At 31.0% G+C, this 18,518-nt stretch overlaps 1 protein-coding gene and 1 long non-coding RNA gene across 2 annotated transcripts in view; one reads left to right on the forward strand and one right to left on the reverse strand.

Annotated features, from left to right (window-relative positions):
• LOC129944301 (transmembrane channel-like protein) overlaps positions 1–16,003 on the reverse strand; it is a 34,540-nt gene extending 18,537 nt beyond the window's left edge. The window contains exons 1-6 of the mRNA XM_056053648.1: positions 15,857–16,003; positions 3,415–3,554; positions 3,169–3,233; positions 2,772–3,021; positions 2,543–2,687; positions 2,113–2,217 (exon numbers count right to left, since the gene is read on the reverse strand). Of these exons, the coding sequence (XP_055909623.1) occupies positions 2,113–2,217; positions 2,543–2,687; positions 2,772–3,021; positions 3,169–3,233; positions 3,415–3,554; positions 15,857–15,907 (756 nt within the window). The 5' untranslated portion in view covers positions 15,908–16,003. The remainder of the gene's footprint in view (positions 1–2,112; positions 2,218–2,542; positions 2,688–2,771; positions 3,022–3,168; positions 3,234–3,414; positions 3,555–15,856) is intronic.
• Positions 1–18,518, forward strand: part of LOC129944309 (uncharacterized) — a 48,243-nt gene that overhangs the window by 8,474 nt on the left and 21,251 nt on the right. The gene's annotated exons all lie outside the window — the stretch shown is intronic.

Consider the following 18,518-nt stretch of genomic DNA (forward strand, 5'->3'; position numbering starts at 1 on the left):
TACTGAAAAGCTTTTCAAAACATTTCAAAAAACACTTTGCACTTTGCAAATTTGAGTTCTTAAAATATATTTGGAAAATTGAAAAACATTTCAATTCAATAATTTTCTCTTTGTAAATTTGTTTAAGGTGAAACGTAATTTGCAAAGTGGAAGTGCAATGTTGCAAAGTGAAAAGTATTTGGTGAAATAGTCCCCTGCTTTAAATTATCAATTTTTTTTTAAATTCTGATTTTGAAATCTTATATCTTATGATCCTGTTTCTTATTTTCTCGCCTTTCAGTCAAAATAGGCTGTTTTATTTTAAAAGTCGACATAATATTGAGCGAAATGTCGAATAAGTGGTATTTGAAAAAGAGTATTTTAGCAATATGGATCTTAGAACATCAGGATTTGTGACAAGCGGGAATCCAATACACTCCCAAGAAAATCGTTGAGGTAGAAAAAAACTGAATGTTTTCCAGACAAATATTTTCGTTTTTCTTAGGAAAAATACCGAATTTCATGAATATTCTGGCGTAATTTACGTTAACTATTAATAGATTTTGTAGTTATCATTTGTGGTCCTGATGTGGTGACGAGTTTTATATACACGCGAGGGTCCATCATCATCGGCACACCAACCAAAATCTGGTCCAAATTTCTCAAAAAATAAAAGGATACACCAGAAATTGTATTTAAGAAAACTTTAGAAATGTGTTTCGTGTTCAAATAGGAAAAAAAAAATAAACATTTTAAAAATGATCTAAAAATGTTAGAAATTGTGTTAGACAGGAATGGTAAGAAATTTAAAATTCATAATTTGAACAAGATCATAAATTCAAAAATGAAACACGATTGTTATCGAGAAAAGTGAAATCCTTTAGCAACCATTGTAATGTAGCTGTAAAGGTTTTGATTATCCAATGCAATGATTAGTTTCATAAGTAAGAACAAGTCAATCCTTGAATCCAAGAAAGAATAAACTTTTGATTAATATTTATGTATTTATAGGAACTGAGAAATGTTCATCAACAACTTACATTCGTATTTTTCACGTAGGCAACACCCATGAGCAGAGTAGAAATAGGATAGTACAGGTTATAAAAACAATAATTCATTTCCTTTTAACTTTTAAATTAATCATATCTATCAATGAGTCTGACGATACGTCTTTCAAAAGATCATGAAATAAAAAAGTTTACATTGTTTTCCAACTTTTTCCTTTATTAAAAGCAAAGTTAAACAAAACGACGATAAGAACGAAGGTAATCATGATAAATGATTTCATCAATCGAAATTTCACATCCCATAATATTTTATGAGAAAAAATTACTTCCTTTCATACCTTTGACTGGTCCATTATGAAACAAACAATCCCCCCACCCCCCTCAATACTGAATGAAATAAATATTTAAATTGCTTTATCCAAAAAAAAACATTTCATCAATTCAAGATATACAATTGGAAAATACCTTTTCTCTCACCAATATGCAATATTTTTTGTTTTCTATATATCCAAACCATATACGAGTACTTCCTGCCTTAAATACATGTATCTGTATTTCTGTAGTGTATGGAGTACTAAAGTCAAGGAACTTTTCAACCCACACTACAACCCACCCAACGAAACATAACAAGAAACAAAATGTGCGCCCTCTTTGAGTGCGACATGAATTTTAAACGAGACATTTTACACGACTAAAAGGATTTTCGATGCAATTTCCGCATGAGATTCTTAACATGCACATGTACTGCATAGTATACATATACTCGTAGGTACAGCACTAGGTCCTGTACACCAACTCGTTCCACAGAAGCAAGTCAAGGCAGTAAAAAGCAGCAAAAGCAGAGATCAGACAAACAAGTTTAGTTCAGCAGGAAGCGGTAGTTAAGGAATAAAAAACCGAATCATTGCCACCCTCAACTTTTCGTGTGCTCCTTATTGTAACACCTCCATTTATGTATATACCAACCTATCGCATCCCAACACGAGCAAAGTCTCACTCAATCCAGGACGACAAACAAACAGTAAAAAAAAGTGAAAAATCAAAAGGATACGAAGGAAGAGCATACATAAGAAAAAAAAGGATAAAAAGACTGACAGAGTTTCCTGCAGAGAGGAAAATCACTTACCGCTGCCATTAAAATTTTAAACCTTGCCCACAAGTCCCTTACACTTCTTGATAAGGCGAAACGTTCCTGCAGTGCTCCTTCGTGACGTGCCACGTATGTTTTCGCCTGTGTGTTAGGGAGATAAAAATAATCATATCAAACGTGAAGGAATTTTTCTTTCTTGACTTGATGATGGTAAAAAAGGACTCGTAAAAGATTGGCTATACGTAGGTATGTGTGTGTTTTGTACACGATCTTGTTTATTCTTCTAGGGAAATTTCTTATTTAAATTAATTTCTAAATGTTTAATTTAAAAAATAATCAAGAAACTCTTAGAAGAAAATCTGCAGAAAAGAACATCCCTCCAATTAAAAGGAAAGATTTCGGTCCACTGATTCGATCACCTACCCTTATAGCCATTCCTCATCATGCCTATATTCGAAGGACATACCTGTCTAACAAGCTTTAACTTCTTTCTAATATTCCATGGTTGCAACTTTACGGACTGAATAACTTCCTTGTGCAGCCGGATATTCTCGTAGATTTGCTCCTGCGTAGAGTCCTGGTTTGTTCCGTCATCCACAGAAATGGCAGTGCTTTAAGAAAAAACGAAATAGTACGGTTCTTTAATGTAACACGCTGCATCAATAAATTGGCTTGCGTTTTTGTAAAAAGCTTACTCCCCCGAGCTGGTAGTGAACACACTGGAACGGCGTCTATCGCCCGCCTGGCTGATGGTATCCAACACGTGATCCATTGGACTGGAGGCTCTTCGGGATTTGCGACTTCCACGCTTACGATTGCCTCGAACGCTGGCACGTCTTTGCATTATAGCCGACACTGATACCGAATATTCCTCCTCATCGTCCTCATTTTCAGATGGAGCCTGATGCTGTTGCTGCTGCTGATATTGTTCAGTTCCTGTTAAAGCTGACGTGACGGGCAGGGCATGGGCGTTGAAATGGAAAGAATGATAAGGATCTTTGAATAGAGCGAAAGTGTTTTCAATAGATTTGTATAAGGACTATGGAATATGGAGGATGAGGAGTTAAGTGCGGAGAGAGTTAAGTGTATTACCGAATGCATCCAAGGGGCCAGCTAAAGTCGATGACAATTCATTGCTCTTATCCTCTTGTGATGATCTGAATGCGGAAAATTGAAGGTGAATTCAAGTGGAATTGTCAGATATTTTGTAAGGAATCCTTTTGGTAAAGTATATATTTCATGTTTGTGTGTTGTCTATAGGTATGTTCAATTGGATGTTAAGTGTCTTTATGTATTTGTATTTGGATAGAGCTCTAGTATTATATTTTTTGAACACACCTCTTTCCCTTTTCTAAAATCGGTTGAAAGTGTCCTTGCATTGGTTTTGACTTTAAAATGGGGTCATTCAAATCATTTTGTAAAGCCCATGTTACAGACAATTGATGTGGAGATGTTGGACCTGGTGGGGATGTTGAATCCTGTGAATTTAAATTTAATTTAAACCTAAAATTCTATAGTTATTTGTCAATTTTATATTGCATTCCATTTCGATTTAGATAAAAAGCATTCTTGAGCTCAGACAATATTTTAAATTGTTTGAGAATTTTTTCGAAACGTATCAAGTTCTTCATTGTACCTTTATGTTTTTTTTTTGGAGTTAAACTTTTTAGACATGAATTTCATTGTTAAAATCGACTATGATAGTAAAAGCTAAAACTCACCATACAATACCATTTTGAGAACCAATAGTATATTTGTTTTATTGAATTAAGGAGAAATACTGAGGTTTTTAAAATTTCAGATTTACTTAAAAAAACAACACAAAACAATCAAAAATAACAGAAAACACTTTCAAGTTATGCACTTTTAAATCGCATTTCTTAGAAATGAAAAACTTTCAATCTTTTAATATACCAGAGATTTTGTATTGTGTTTTGAACTCATAGTAAAATTTTCCTTCTCATTGTAGATTATGTTTATTAAAATATAATGTTCATAACACTTTAAACTACATTTTTTCTATAACAAATAAATCACAGAATTTATTTTCAATTCCTTTTGAAGATTATGAGCTTCGCTTTAAGCAAAAATAGGAAACCTGATCCTTTGCAATTTTAAGACTTCGATAAGTTAAAACAATTGCAGGCTTAAAACGTTTGTTCATATATTTTAAAGTTTGGAATAAAAAGAAATACGAACTTCAAACAAACTTTATTTTACATAATCCGTGTAGTAGAATTTTTATAAAAGCAATTACCTTCAGAATAAATCTTTTACTTCAAAACATGACGTTTTTGGTATTTAGCAAAATAAAGCAAAATTCAATTTACAGTTCTTGAACAATGAAATAGAAAACTGTAAATAAAAATTGATGACGATTTTGGACTTCAATATCTTGTTAACAAAAACAAGTACACACTTCAAACTTATTTCATCTCATACGAAATATAGTTTTGTTAAGATTTGGTAAAAATTCTTAAAAAAATCAATTGTACAGTGATTTTAAAAAAATTAAAATTCCTACTAAAAATACAATAAAATATTATTTCACGCCCGGAATTTCTAAAAACAAAAAAGCTTTGACTTCAATTTTTATTAAAGTTTTTTGATATGCAATTGGCTTGTCCCAGCTTCTATTTTTTTAAAATTCAGATCACAAAAATAAAAGTTCTTTTTTTCGCAGTCGCAATTGATTTTGGCCTTAGACTTTCTTATTGTTTTTAGTTCAATTAAATTTGTTTAAAAGATGTGCACATGATTCCATGGTCTGTCAAGATGAAACTATAAAAAACTTGTTATGTACAATTTTGTGGTATAGAAAGAGTTTTTTAAGAAGGGATTTTAAAACTATCACTTGATTTCGACCCATATTTTTGAGCTACATCTATCAAATTTGTTATTTGTTATTTGTCTCGTCAATTCAGTGAGGGAGACTTGCAGCGTTTTATATAGAAGCGAGTGTCTGACAGAGAAACGTTCTGATATCTTCAACAATCCATATAATTAGGCTTGCAAGAAGGCTATTCCCAACGCAGTGGACAAATTCGAATACACAAATATAATTGCATCAAAGAAAAAATGGATCTGCCGAAAATGTTGACACTTTTCATGCGAATGTTTCATGTAGACTTTTTATTTTATTTTCTTCATAATATGTCAGCAAAAATTAAAAAATGGTAATTTGAGTTGAATAAACAAGCTATTTGGTCCAGACTATGGTTTTCGAATACCGGGGACTAAATTTTGTTTCTTACTCTTATTTTTATAAATGTATTTGCTATTTTCATCTTAATTTCTTTTTTCTTAACAATTCTCTGGGCTAGAAAATTTGAACTGCACTTCATTTATTAATTTAATTTTGTAGTTCAGTGTGACTTTAAAAAAACGATAAATAATTCAAAAACTGTGTTAGAAAGTCAAAAAGTAATTAGAATACTCTTTATAATTTTAAGGCGTATAATTTTCGGAAAATCTATTTTTAACTTTCCATAATTGTAATCGACCTGATTTGTCCAATTAAAAATTTTAAAATTTCTCAAATTTCCTTATAACCCAAATAAAATGTTCTTAGAGAGATGCAAAAAAAATCAACTAATGTTTGTTTTCTTGCAAATATAAACTTAGAACAAAATATTTTTCACGTCGAAAATTTTGCAAACAAAAATTGACATCAACATCTGGGAAAATTTTTAGAAAAATCGGAATTGACAGTTTTCATAAAAGAAAGAAAAAACATAAAAAAATAGATGAAAGTTGGCATACAATGATTTCCGATTTAAATATGTTGGCAACAACTGACGATATTGAAATCAAACCAATTTATATTATAATGTACACTTACTAAAATTTGTAGACAGATAAAATTAAATCCACAAATTCTTATACTACACCAAATTGGTAAAAACTGATATATCCAATTTTGTTGTTAACGAAAGATAATTTTAAAAAAAATGCTGCTAAAAATTGCTTTTCCACTAAAAATCTCAGGAAAAAATCCAGGTATTGAAATGAAAGATATTAAACTTAAGGTTAGTTTTTAAGAAAAACTAATTCATAAAATTTTCTTATAAATAAATGCAAACGCTAAAGAAACAACTTATGACTCAAAAATGGTTTCTTTAGCACAAAGAAAGAAATTGAATTCAAACTTTTGGCATGAAAAATTGTAACCTTGACTAAACAATAAATAGATGAATGAATAAAATGCAATGTTTTCTTAAAAACTGTAACAAAAAGTCAGAAAATAATTAAGGTATGTCTTAAAATACCTAGAACCTAAAAAATTGATTTTCGAATTTTAGCATTGATTATATTTCAATATTTTAAATGTTTTGCTTCTACTCAAAACTTCAAATATGTTTATCTGAATACTGTATTTTTAAGTTGGCCAACTCATAACATATGTAATTTTTAACCACTGACTTGAAATTTGGAATATGCCTTGAACATTTTCTTCATCAGAAGTACATCGGATATAAAAATGATCTGACAATTATGTTGACAACCTTTTCACTTTTAACTTTAGAACTTCGTTACACAGTCTACATTTTGAAAAAAAAAACATCTTCAATAAAAAAAATTATTGTAAGCAGCTACTACTTCCAGAATTCATTTATTTTGTGTATTTCTGGAAAAATCTCCACAAATAGGAATTTTTTCGTCATAGAGTCTTAAAAAATTGCACAAAAATTAAATGAAAATACTCAAATATTGTAAAGTTTGAAACGAATTTGTCAGAGTTTTTCAGATTAAAATTTGTATACATAAAAAGAGGCTGGGATGCGTCCCACACTGATAACTTCCCATCCCGTCTGGCGATTAATCTTGCTTAAAAGTTAGCAGGTTTTTGTGTTGGGATAAAAAAATTGTGAGTTGAATTATTCTTAAAAGTGTTAAATTTACCAAAAATATTTTTCATATAAAGAAATAGTTAGAAATAGATTTTTAGTCGAAGTCAAGAACCAAACCAAATTTGCATACTACTCGTATTTTTTGTAGATTTTACTTTTTTATGAAAAAACGGACTGTTGGTTTTCATAAAAAAATCACTGAATATCGAAAACAATATTTTCTGTGAAATAAAAAAAGGTTGACGACAATATTTTTAATTTTCAAAAAGCTATAGAAGTCGAGTAAATTTTTACCAAGTTTAAGAAATGTTCTTTTTAGGCTTTTATTTTTTTGTAAAAAAAACTGTCAATTAGATTTTTCTCAAAATTTTACCGAATGTTGAAAACAATTTTTCTTATAATATAAAATAAGTTTAAAGCCATAATCCTAAGTTTTTGAAAAGATATTTGAGTTAAAAATAAATTTTTACCAACTTTGAGTAATGTTTTTTTTAAGTTTTTATTTTTCATAAAAAAATGTCTATTTGATTTTTCTCAAATTTTTTTTTTTTAAAACGTTATTTTTCGTTGCACAAAACTGTTTTGGGGATGAAATCATTTTTTATTCGTAACAATTGACAATTTTTTTCATTTTTTTTTTTAATTTAAAAAAACCGTTAATGGGACTTTTTTCAAAAATATTTAAATATTTGTATATCATGTTACAATTTATAATATACAATTTAATTAAAAGTCTCAAGCGTCATTGGTTCGTGAAATATTTAGGGTTAACCAACATTTTTACCTTTTTTCAAACTGCTACGGTAAGAAAAAGACCTACACAATTTTCTTGAGGCCTTTCTGTATCTTTCTGCATTATTACTGTGTAATAAAACTTATTTGAAGTCGATTTCTCTTCTGATTTCTGAGCTATGGACGACGAAAATAACGTCGCGAACGTATGGAGGCACGAATGTATATACTATACGTACACATGCACTCACAGACATCTTTCTAAAAATCTTTTATTTCGACTCTAGGGACCCTGAAACGTCGAGAAATATAAAAATTTTCAATTCGACTAATCGGACCCATTTCAATAACTTCCTATTGGAAGTTAACAATTCCGAAATCTAAACAAGGAGATTTAAAAAAAATACATACAAACATTTTAAAAGTAGTTTCATGCAGGTAATTTTGAAATTATGAAGACTTCTTCCTAGATTTAAATTTTCGAATAAAATAATTCTTTTTCTCGTTGAAATTGTATGTGTATTCTGAAATTCGATTTTGATACACAACGAAATCTCTTAATTAAGTATTTTATAATAATTAATTTGATTTAGATTATATTTCAAAATTCCTAATGTACAAATTTCATAGACTTTATACTTTTTTCGTAGTTATATGTACTTATTTTAGAAGATTGCTGTCGACTTACAAAACAAATTTAAAAACAACATTTTAAATGACATTTTAAGTACAACCAGTCTTGAAATTTTAAAAATTTTACCTTATCGGCTTCTTAATCTGAAATATCCAAATGTTCGTTTATTGAAGCTGTTTTAAATCCTTTCTTTCTAGCTTAAAAAATAAGTAACTCTTTTTTTCTATATATGCACTTGAAATATTCACAAAACTTAAGGTTTAAGACAACTAATATTCTTGTTTCAAGGTTGTGTATAACTTTTTATCACGCGGTTGAAGGATTAAAATCACAATTTTAGTTTTCATAAAACTAGGCTCGATTATTGTAAATTTCACTTTATTACATAATTTTATGTAGGTACTAATTTTGGTTTTTCAAAAACATTTAGGACACTTTTTTGACACAGAAAAACTTATACAATACTCTGATAAGGAGTTATTCTGTTATAGGATTTCTTCACTTGTACAAGTGCAAGTTATTTAGAAAACCTTGTTTTTTTATCTCTTAAGACTTAATAAAATTTTTAATAATTTCAAATTTTTTAAAACACCACTCGAGTTTACAAATTCCAATATTTGACGTTCACCGCAAGACCCGATTACCAAGACTGAACCACCAAGACAATAGCCGATCTAGTTTTTCCAACTTTTGATTCGCATAAAAATATGAAAATAAAAGACGAACCACCAAACCCCGTCATTGATATGAAAAGACCGAGACTAAGACTGTGAGACCGTTCACGGTAGGTGGGTGGTCGAAAACTACAATAAAATTCGCTGCTTCTTCATTTTCTAATCTATTTTTCCCTTTATTTTATACATATACAAAAAAAATAGATATATTCCATGGTTTACCAAATATGTACGTTTATCATATGATGGCAGGATAACAGGCAGCCAAAGATATGTGGCATGAACTCAAACTCGAACTCCCCACAAATGAAGAACCTATCCTGGCAGGGTGTCCTTTTTTTCTATGGTAGATATAGTATATGCGAAGTCTGTGAAGTGTGGAATCAGAAACGTATCTAGTCCTCGTTCTGAATCTTCACCCCTTCCACCCCTCCCATTCCATCATTACTCCGCCGGACAACATGTAAATGTAAATCAAACATGCAAGGGTTGATATATAGAAAAATCGCGAATTATGATGGCGATGGCGCGAGCTGATGAGGGAATATAAAGTCATCCACGCCCTACTCCTTTGGCCCGATTTCCACACGGAGAAGTTTGATTTTTTTTAATACTTTCCGTCGTCGTCGTCTGACGTTCCGTGAGTGGCTGTGAATTCTGTTCGTATAAATACTGTTGGACATTAATCTAATGGCTTTGAGAAATATTTTGAATAAAATATTTTCATGGCTAGCAATGGTGTGCCATACATACAAAACAGTGAGTTGACATCTTCGAGAGTTATTCGGTTCGTTACCCGTGACCCTGGTCTTGGTTCGAAGAGCTGTTGCCTCATTTGGTTAATTAAATGACAACCCCTCGAAATCTGGGGTGGGCATAAAGAAGTGTTTGATTGAAGAAGAATGTATAAATATATATTAACCGAGAAACTGGTCTATGTATATATGTTTTTCAAGGATTGGTTTTCTAATAAAACACGTGCTTCGGTTCGGTTTGGTTCGGTCCAACTGGGCAACCCATAAACTCCCAATATACAATATAAGGCAATTTAATGACCACCACTAAAAGGATCTCACGTGTCGAAGTCATATTGTAGATTTAAGTGAAAGTCCTTTCTCGCCATCATCATTGTGTGTGGTGTATGTGTGATTGGTAATAAAAGGTCCTTTTGTGATTTATTCCATTATACAATTGTGTGACGCTCGATAAATTAGTTGTTATGATCCAATAACGGAAGGCAAAAACGAGAGAGAAAGTAATTTATTTTGTGTGTTTTATTGTTACAATAATAAACAATTTTAGGAACAGGAATTACCTATTTTAGTACTATATAGCGTCAGAAATCATTGAAACAGAAATGATTGTTTACGACTGTGAATTGCTGCTTATATGTAGTCCTAGGCCTATAATTGCTGTGAAGGCTTTAAAAGTTCAATATTGAATTTTCATAAGTCAGGATATTTCAATCAATATTTTATTTATCCTTTAATGTAAACACTTAATTTTAGATTCATCAATAATATTCAAACCATTTTATAATAGTTTTAAAATTTAAAATATCGTAAATTTACCTGCAAAAATTGAAAATGTAAAAGTCTCGCACCGGGCGCCATTTAAAATATAAAACATTTTTCCAAACTGCCATTTAAAATATAAAACATTTTAAATATAAAACATTTTTCCAAACTGCTTGGTTATTTTGGAAAATTATGCATATGAACTTTAAATAAAGAATATTGTAAGCTGTAATTTGTTAATTAACTTAACAATTTAAAGGAATGAATGTCTCAAATTGGGCGCCATTCAAAAAAATAATCCTAGTATTACAATTACGCGTTTATATACTATTTAAAATTATACTCCATCTTATGTATAGAGAGTTAGAGAAACCCTTGAATTGTTGCTGTGTCAACATTTAAAATTAGTGTAAGTCTCGCATTGGGCGCCATCTTGAAAATATTACACATTCGTTCAATAATAAAACTATACGTGCCTATACTCAATAAAAAATTATACTCAACATAATATTCAGACCGAGAAACTGAAGATTGTTGGTTCAGTTAACAATTAAAAAGGAAGAAAGTTTAAGCCCGGGCGCCATTTAAAAATGTGTACATTGTTTCCTGTATTGAAACAACGCGTTTATTCACCAGAGAAATTTGTTTTATTGAACTCAAAATACAGAATTATAAAGAATTAATATTTTGTTGGGTAAGGCCCTAGTTCACACAGGACTCTAGCACCACTTTAAGTAAGTAAGTAAGTATTTTGTATAACAAAATTTCAAGAAACAGAAAGATTTACATTGGGCGCCATTTAAAAAATTATAAAAATTGTTCAATATTGAAACTATGCGCTATGAAACTGTGGTAAGAATTATACTCTACAAGATATACTGAATTATAAACCGCAAATTGTTTGTTCAATCAATTGCTAAATACATGAAAGTTTCGCCCATTTAAATGTTTGAACGTAATATATAATTATAAACAAGTAACTGTGTATAACTACAGAAGCTAAGTGTTGAAAAAAACACCCTTTCGTGAAACTCTGATGTTTCCTTTGAAAATGATTCACCCATCCTAAGATATTTATGTGACGTATTCTGAACTAGAATTCTGTGATGCACATTTTGCGTGAGCCATATCATTGCATTCAACACTTTCACTAGCCACTAACTGTAACAGATACAATTAACTTTATGTTCAGTCATAAACTATAATAGAGGTGACCTTAATCCTCAATCGTCGACGTCGTTCCTCGCCGTCGTCGTCGTTGTGATGCAATAAAACGATTCACCATCATCAGCCGCCAAAAGTATAACATTGACAAAATATAAAACAAGCCCTCATGTCCATATTTTAAGTTGTGATGTTGGAATTTTTCTAGTTGTAGTTGATGGTGCTATATGGCTCATGGTGCTGGTGCCCCTATTTTTTCTTCTCTTTGTCCATCCTTCATTCCGGGTCGAAGCATATACAAACATGCAAATGACAGCTCTACCCAACCAGCACAATACCAAATACCACTCCTCATCATCACCCATAAATTATCCTTGCAAGTTTTACGCTGCATAACATTTTTGTTGTAGGTTAGGTACCTACATTCATATAAAGGAGTACAAAAAGAGTCATGGAAATGGGATGAATAATGTGGTCAAGTCACAGAGCTGACGATTCAGAGGTTGTCTGCCACAAAAAAGGCATTTGTCAAATTCTGTGAATTGTCCTTAGTCATTCTGTTTTGTATTTTATAAAGGAATCGAAAGGAGAATGACTTTTTATTTTTTTTTCTACTTATATATTCACCCTACGCCACGATGTCGTCCTTTGTCTTTTGACTCAAAAGCTTTTTTGGTATTTGTGTTAGACATTGGGTGAGCGTGGCAAATGTTTGAAGCTTTTGAGTTTATTTATGTCCGGAACGAGTAAAAACAGTTATTCACTAAAATATGGTGGTGTTTGAGGAAGAAGATTGAGTCAGAAATATTTTAAAAGACATGTGGTTAAATTTGACGGTGATGTCAGGGACTTTTAGGAATAGAAAACAAATCGAAAAATGCCATCAAAGTTGTTTTGTTTCGAAAAGTATATAGACACAGATAACCAAAAAATGAATAGGGATGGGACTGTGTATTGGGGGTTGACCAAACTACGTGTTCACTGCTTTATTTACCTAAAGTGGTAAGTAAACCTTTTTAGATATTTGATTTGACTATGTTTGTCTCCGAAAAAAGTTTTGTTTGTGCAGATTTGAGATAACTCTATTCTGGGACGTAAATTTTGTTTTATATTTTATTTGTTATTCTGGAAAAACTGGATGAGTGGGTGTACATAAATAAGATTGTGGAAACAAATTTGTCGCATAAAGTTTGTTCGTAAGTTATTCATTACGATACAAATGATAGGACCAAGATTCAGGTAAAATATTTGTTTTTATAACTTTTCCCTGTCTCTTGTTTTTAATGTACCCATTTGATATTGCTTTGTCGTCCTTTGATTTACAGAAACTTATTTCAAAAACAGCGCCATTTTTGCGCAGATTTTCTGCAATGACCAAGGTATTTTTAGTATATTGTATGCCATTTATTTTAAACTAGGTTAAGACTAAAACATTGAACTCGTCAATGGCTTTTAGCACAAACTTTTCAAAAAAAAAATAAGAAAAAATGTGGTACTGTTAAAGCTGAAGAAGCAGGAGGCCACTCCAAAGCACTATTTCTTAACACAAAGCCTTCTTGGAACTATAAATAAATAAATTGGGTGGCGCAACAGTCCGTTTATGAACTAAGGCCTAGTGACTGACAACTCTCAACCATTCCTGTGTGCGAGTACTGTTTACAGGGATGGAAGGGACCAACAGTTTTAAACCAAAACCGAACGGCAAATTTGAGAAAGCACTTTTCATAACAAGAATTACTCTTGGAGAATTTGTCAATGCCTCGCAAGAGGCAGTACCCGTGAAAAAAAACTTTAGGTGGCATAGGCAGTGACCTCTCGCATGACAGTCCATCGCACAAACCATCATGTCACGGGTATTACTCCTTTTTGAAACTGTATGTGTTTAATTTCCTGCTTTTTGTAATTGCAATAATATTTCCGTATTTCAATCATAATGCACTTATGAAATAAAATGGCACTGAATGACGTTTCAAAGTTTTATTTTTTCTGTCAAAATCGGCCAAAAAAAAACAGATTAACATAAGATTTATGTCTGAAATGTGCAATTTTTAGGAGAAAATGATGTTTTTCTAAAAAACGTTTCTTTTTGATACCAGAAGAAAATTTTTCAATACATTCTTCTCTTTTCGTAAAAATTACTAATTTGGATGGTAGTTTTTGTTTTGTCCAATATTGAAACTAAAATGGGAAATTTTTGTATCTAAGATGCAGAGTTAAAGGAACCGTAGAATGTTTTTTGTATCAACAGTAAAAATGAATGAAAGTTTCGCGTTTGGCGCCATTTAAAAAAAAATTGCATTTTTCTTCAATAAAGAAATTACGTGCACAGATACAATTTATACCTGGTTAATATACAGAGAAAGAAACCGAAGATTGTTATCTCTGAACAAACTTTTAAGGCTAGAAAGTTTCACACTGGACGCCATTTAAAAAAATTTTAAATTGTTTCTTGTTTATCTGAAGAAAAAAAAAATGAAAATTAGAAAAACTTTTTTGCCTTTGAAATTAGAAGATAAATAATATTCACAAATCAAGAATAGGAAACCTTTTTGAAAATTATTTCGAGTAATGAATAAAAATATTGCATAATTTTTTTGGCTAACACGAACAGATTAACTACTACGTTTCTGGGTTCACAGCATTTGGAAAGGCAAAATAATCAAATTTGTTAATGTAAGTTCGAAAACAGTATAAAAACAACAAAAACAATGTTAGGGGAGGTTTTGGATTTTTTTTCTTTTATTTTAGTTTATATCGAATAAAAAAAGCTTAAAATAAGTTAAGTTCACTTGTGTAATGATAATGTTGAATGTTGAAATAGGAAACGCGTAGATGACGCACTTTGTGCACTTTTTGGTAGAACCATTAAATTTAAATACAACTTTTTGAAGGTGTATCCACAAAAAGAATTGAACATTGTTTAAGAAATACTTGTTAAATGTGTCCCATTTGTTTCAGAAATATTTAATAAATATAAGAGAAATGTGTCTGATATCTTTTGTTTTTATCCATTTTGAAAAACATTTCTGAAACATTTCGGTCAAATTCAATTTTCTTGTTTAATTGGTTGTATATCTCATTTTTTCATAATTCATATTTTGAAAATTCTAGGCAAAGCATCTCCTTATATTGTTTTACGAGTCGTTAATAAAATTTTCGAAAGTGGATTCCAAAAAACTTTTTTTGTTTTACACAATTTGATCAATTGGACAAATTCTCGTTTCTCCAAAATTTGTGTGACTTTTTTATGCTTTATAAACAACCACTCACGAACATTCTTCTTTAAAAATATTTTCCATTTTGATTTATAATCAGAAAAACATTTCAGGAATGTTTCGTCAGCTTCCAGATTAAAGCTAACGTTTCAGAAATTTTCAAAAAGTTTTATCTGTTTCTAAAATCTGTTTTTAATGTTTCTAAAATAGTTCTAAAATGTTTCGTTTTTCACTCTAAATCGAAAATAATGGACTCGTCTTTAAAGAAATTTTTAAAATCGATCAAAATTAAGAACACTAAAACTAAAAACTATTTTTTGTTCACTCCCACTTTCACACAGTTGTAAAGGGTTGGCCGATAAGTGTAACTAGTATTTTCATTTTCTTAACACACAATTTTTTTATGGCTTTGGATATGTTTTAAGAATTATCGAAATAGCTCATTATCCATTAACAGGGTAACTTAAATATTTTTTATTTTTTCAAAGTCTTACATCCACAAAAACAAAGCGATCTTTTTTTTTCAATACTTATAATGAAACTTCTTAAATAAATATTTTTAATTCTGTGCAAACACTCTTTTTTGATTTTATCGACTGAAATAAAATTAACCATTTGGAACAATAAGTTTGAAAAATATTAAAAATATAATTTTGGAAAAGTAGATCCAAGAGAAATAGAGCACTCTATAAGTTTTAAAATTCAAACGTTTTTATATTTTTACTTAAGAAATACTTCTTAAGCAAGTTTTTTATAAAGAGAAGTTTTCTTCAATATATTTCACTTATAAAAACTTCAAAGTTAAGCATCGAGAAATAAAAGAGTTCTTAGAAAGCTTGATTTTTTAATTACAGTTTTCTTTTTTCATCTTTAAATCTTAAGACACTTAATTTTCAACAGAAATTCCACATTAATTGAACTTATAAAAATCCTACAGAATAAAGTTAAAAAAAGAAGAATTTTCCAGATGTTAACGATATGAACTTTCACTTACCAGGTCTGTTCGAAGATTATAAACTCTGTCGCGAAGGGTTGGTCGATACATATTACTTTAATTTTCTTAACGCACAATTTCGATGAAAAAGAATTACACCGTAGGCCTTAAAAAAGCACAAGCTTTGGGTGTGTTTTAAAAAATATCAAAAATTTTGTATCAAAATTGCTCATCATCCATTAACAGGGTAACTATATTATTTTGTTAGTTTTTCATTTTTCACTATTCTAGAAAAATTTACATCGTTATTCGTTTAAACTTCAAAAAATATCAAAACTTCCTAAATTCTCAACTCCCTTTGAACAATACGATTTTCAACACTGTAATATCCCAAAAACTCAACGTGAACAAAAAACAAAAAGAACAGCAAGAGAAAAATTCCGCACTTTGTAGAGATATATTAAATAACCGCAACAAACGCAACGAAAGTGAGTAACAAAATGAAAAAGGAAAATGGTTTTTCCTGCAATTGCACAACAATTATATTTTTATTTTTTCCTGTGTCCATTTGTTTTCCCAAACCACTTAGAGGAATGTTATTTCCCACCCGCTCCACAAAAGATTACCAATCTTCTATCTCCTGTATAGCAGTCTATACTCCAATAACGGTAAATGAATATTTGTAAGCTGTTGCTTATTTACTTTAAGAGAGAACACAACACCATAAAGCACCCACCTCACCGAACCAAACTGGTTGCTCTTGGAATTCCACGCAACCACCTGATGAATGCCTGGGCTTCGATATGTCCAATCGAAGAATTCCAGTTTTCTTCCGGTTGTTGCGGCGAATATCGCGGTCCCAGTCATCCCCACCAATATCACCGCCATTGCCGCCATTAACGTTCGATGTACTTTTGCCATCGTCCTTTTCCTCTTCAATATTACTATCGACGCCGCGGACGATACTGCCGACTACCGCCCCACTAGTTGATTGCTTGTTCATGATGATGATGATGGTGATGGGGTGGTGGCTATGGATCGAAATACATTCACCCTTCCCTGATGTCCTTTCTGTTGGGGTTTCGCTTGTTTAGCAGCAGAAAAAAAGGCTTTTTTTTCCACCCTCGTTGTAACTTTAAATGGAAGTTGCTTTTTCTTTTTTGATGGAGATAATATTTTTTTTTCAACGATGTCCTTTTAGAGGAATTGAATTTTTAAAATAATTTTGAAGACCGCTTTCTTTCGTTCTTTTTCGATGGACAAACTTGTTGCGTTAACGTCCGATACTTTCCTAGGAATGGCACGTCTGATTTTCACAAAACGTTCAACGAAACTATTAGATCATGTTTACGGGCCAAGTGAAGTCGTCGCGTCGCGGTCGGTCACTTTGAAGGTATGTATTAACGCCATTAATATGACGTCCTGTCCCAGAGCGGTTATATACTTTACTTGTGAGTTGCGAGTTGTCAGGTCTCGGAAACGGGAACGGGAAGGGAAAAATATAATACAAAGAAAAAACGCTAACCAACAGGCTATCACTATACTGTGTTGTACATGCACATCACAATGTTTTATACGTCTTTTTCACTTTTTTCGTCCTTTGGCCAGCCATCAGAGGGATAATGTTACATTAACAAAAATTAAGAAGCTTTTTTTATATATTTTACCCGGGTACACACTAAAAAGGACTAAGGGTAGGCCTGCCACCACGAAATGTGTTTGATGAAAAAATTAACACTGATGCTAATGTTTGACGAATTTCTAATGCGGCTGCCAGGGTGGTAAACAGTGGAGGAATTGTATGTTTGAAAATGAAAGTATTTGTTGCTTTAAAATTACGAGAAGGATTGATCGTCACAAAATCTTTTACGTGTTTTAAGATTAAGGTTTCAAGCAAGTCTGTGTGTATTCTTTCCATTCTTCAGCTCTCTTATCGGTCTTCATCTTTGAAACCAATCATTGGTATTTTTTTTTGACAGGTTGGTCATTTTGTTCATTGAAATGTCTATCATTGAAAAAAATGTTCCCGATTCCCATAAATCAATCATTTAAGTTTAGATTTGGTCATTGAAAGTAGAGCTTATTTTGGGAATGCAAAGGAAATAGAGCGCCGTCGTTAAAACGATTTTGCTCTAAATTATAAAATAAAATATCATTGATTTTGTTTTTTTTTCATTTCAAGCGAACTAACGTTAAGACCCAATCTTAAAATTTAACTATGATTTTCACAAAACAGCTTTTTCGAAATTGGTTATAATTGAAGGATTCTTAATCCAAAGATTTTTCTTCGATACATAGTTTTTATATCAAAATTAAAGAATTATGTAAACCTTCACTTCACCTTCACAATAAAATTAAATTTAATAATTTTTGAAACCCTTCGATTAATGACTAACATCGTGGTTTCAGAAATAGATCGATTTTAATTCTGAAAACGAATTGTTCAATTATGAAAACCAACCTCCCTAAGCCTGAATTTCTGAAAGATTTGGGCATTTTGAACCGTACATATAGGTATAAATCAAAAGGACAGAAAAAGCTTAATAATTTTCAAATTTTCTCCATACAGAAAAAAATGAATAAATAAGTACTTAAAAATACTTTAAATATTTTTGATTTTTTTTGTAGCTGAAAGAATAACTGATCATTCCACTATAAAATTTCTGAGACTATAATTTTGTAAATCTAATAACTAAATGTACTTATACAAACTTATACAACT

The sequence above is a fragment of the Eupeodes corollae genome, chromosome 2, assembly GCF_945859685.1.
Source record: "Eupeodes corollae chromosome 2, idEupCoro1.1, whole genome shotgun sequence".
In the NCBI taxonomy this organism is placed as follows: Eukaryota; Metazoa; Arthropoda; class Insecta; order Diptera; family Syrphidae; genus Eupeodes; species Eupeodes corollae.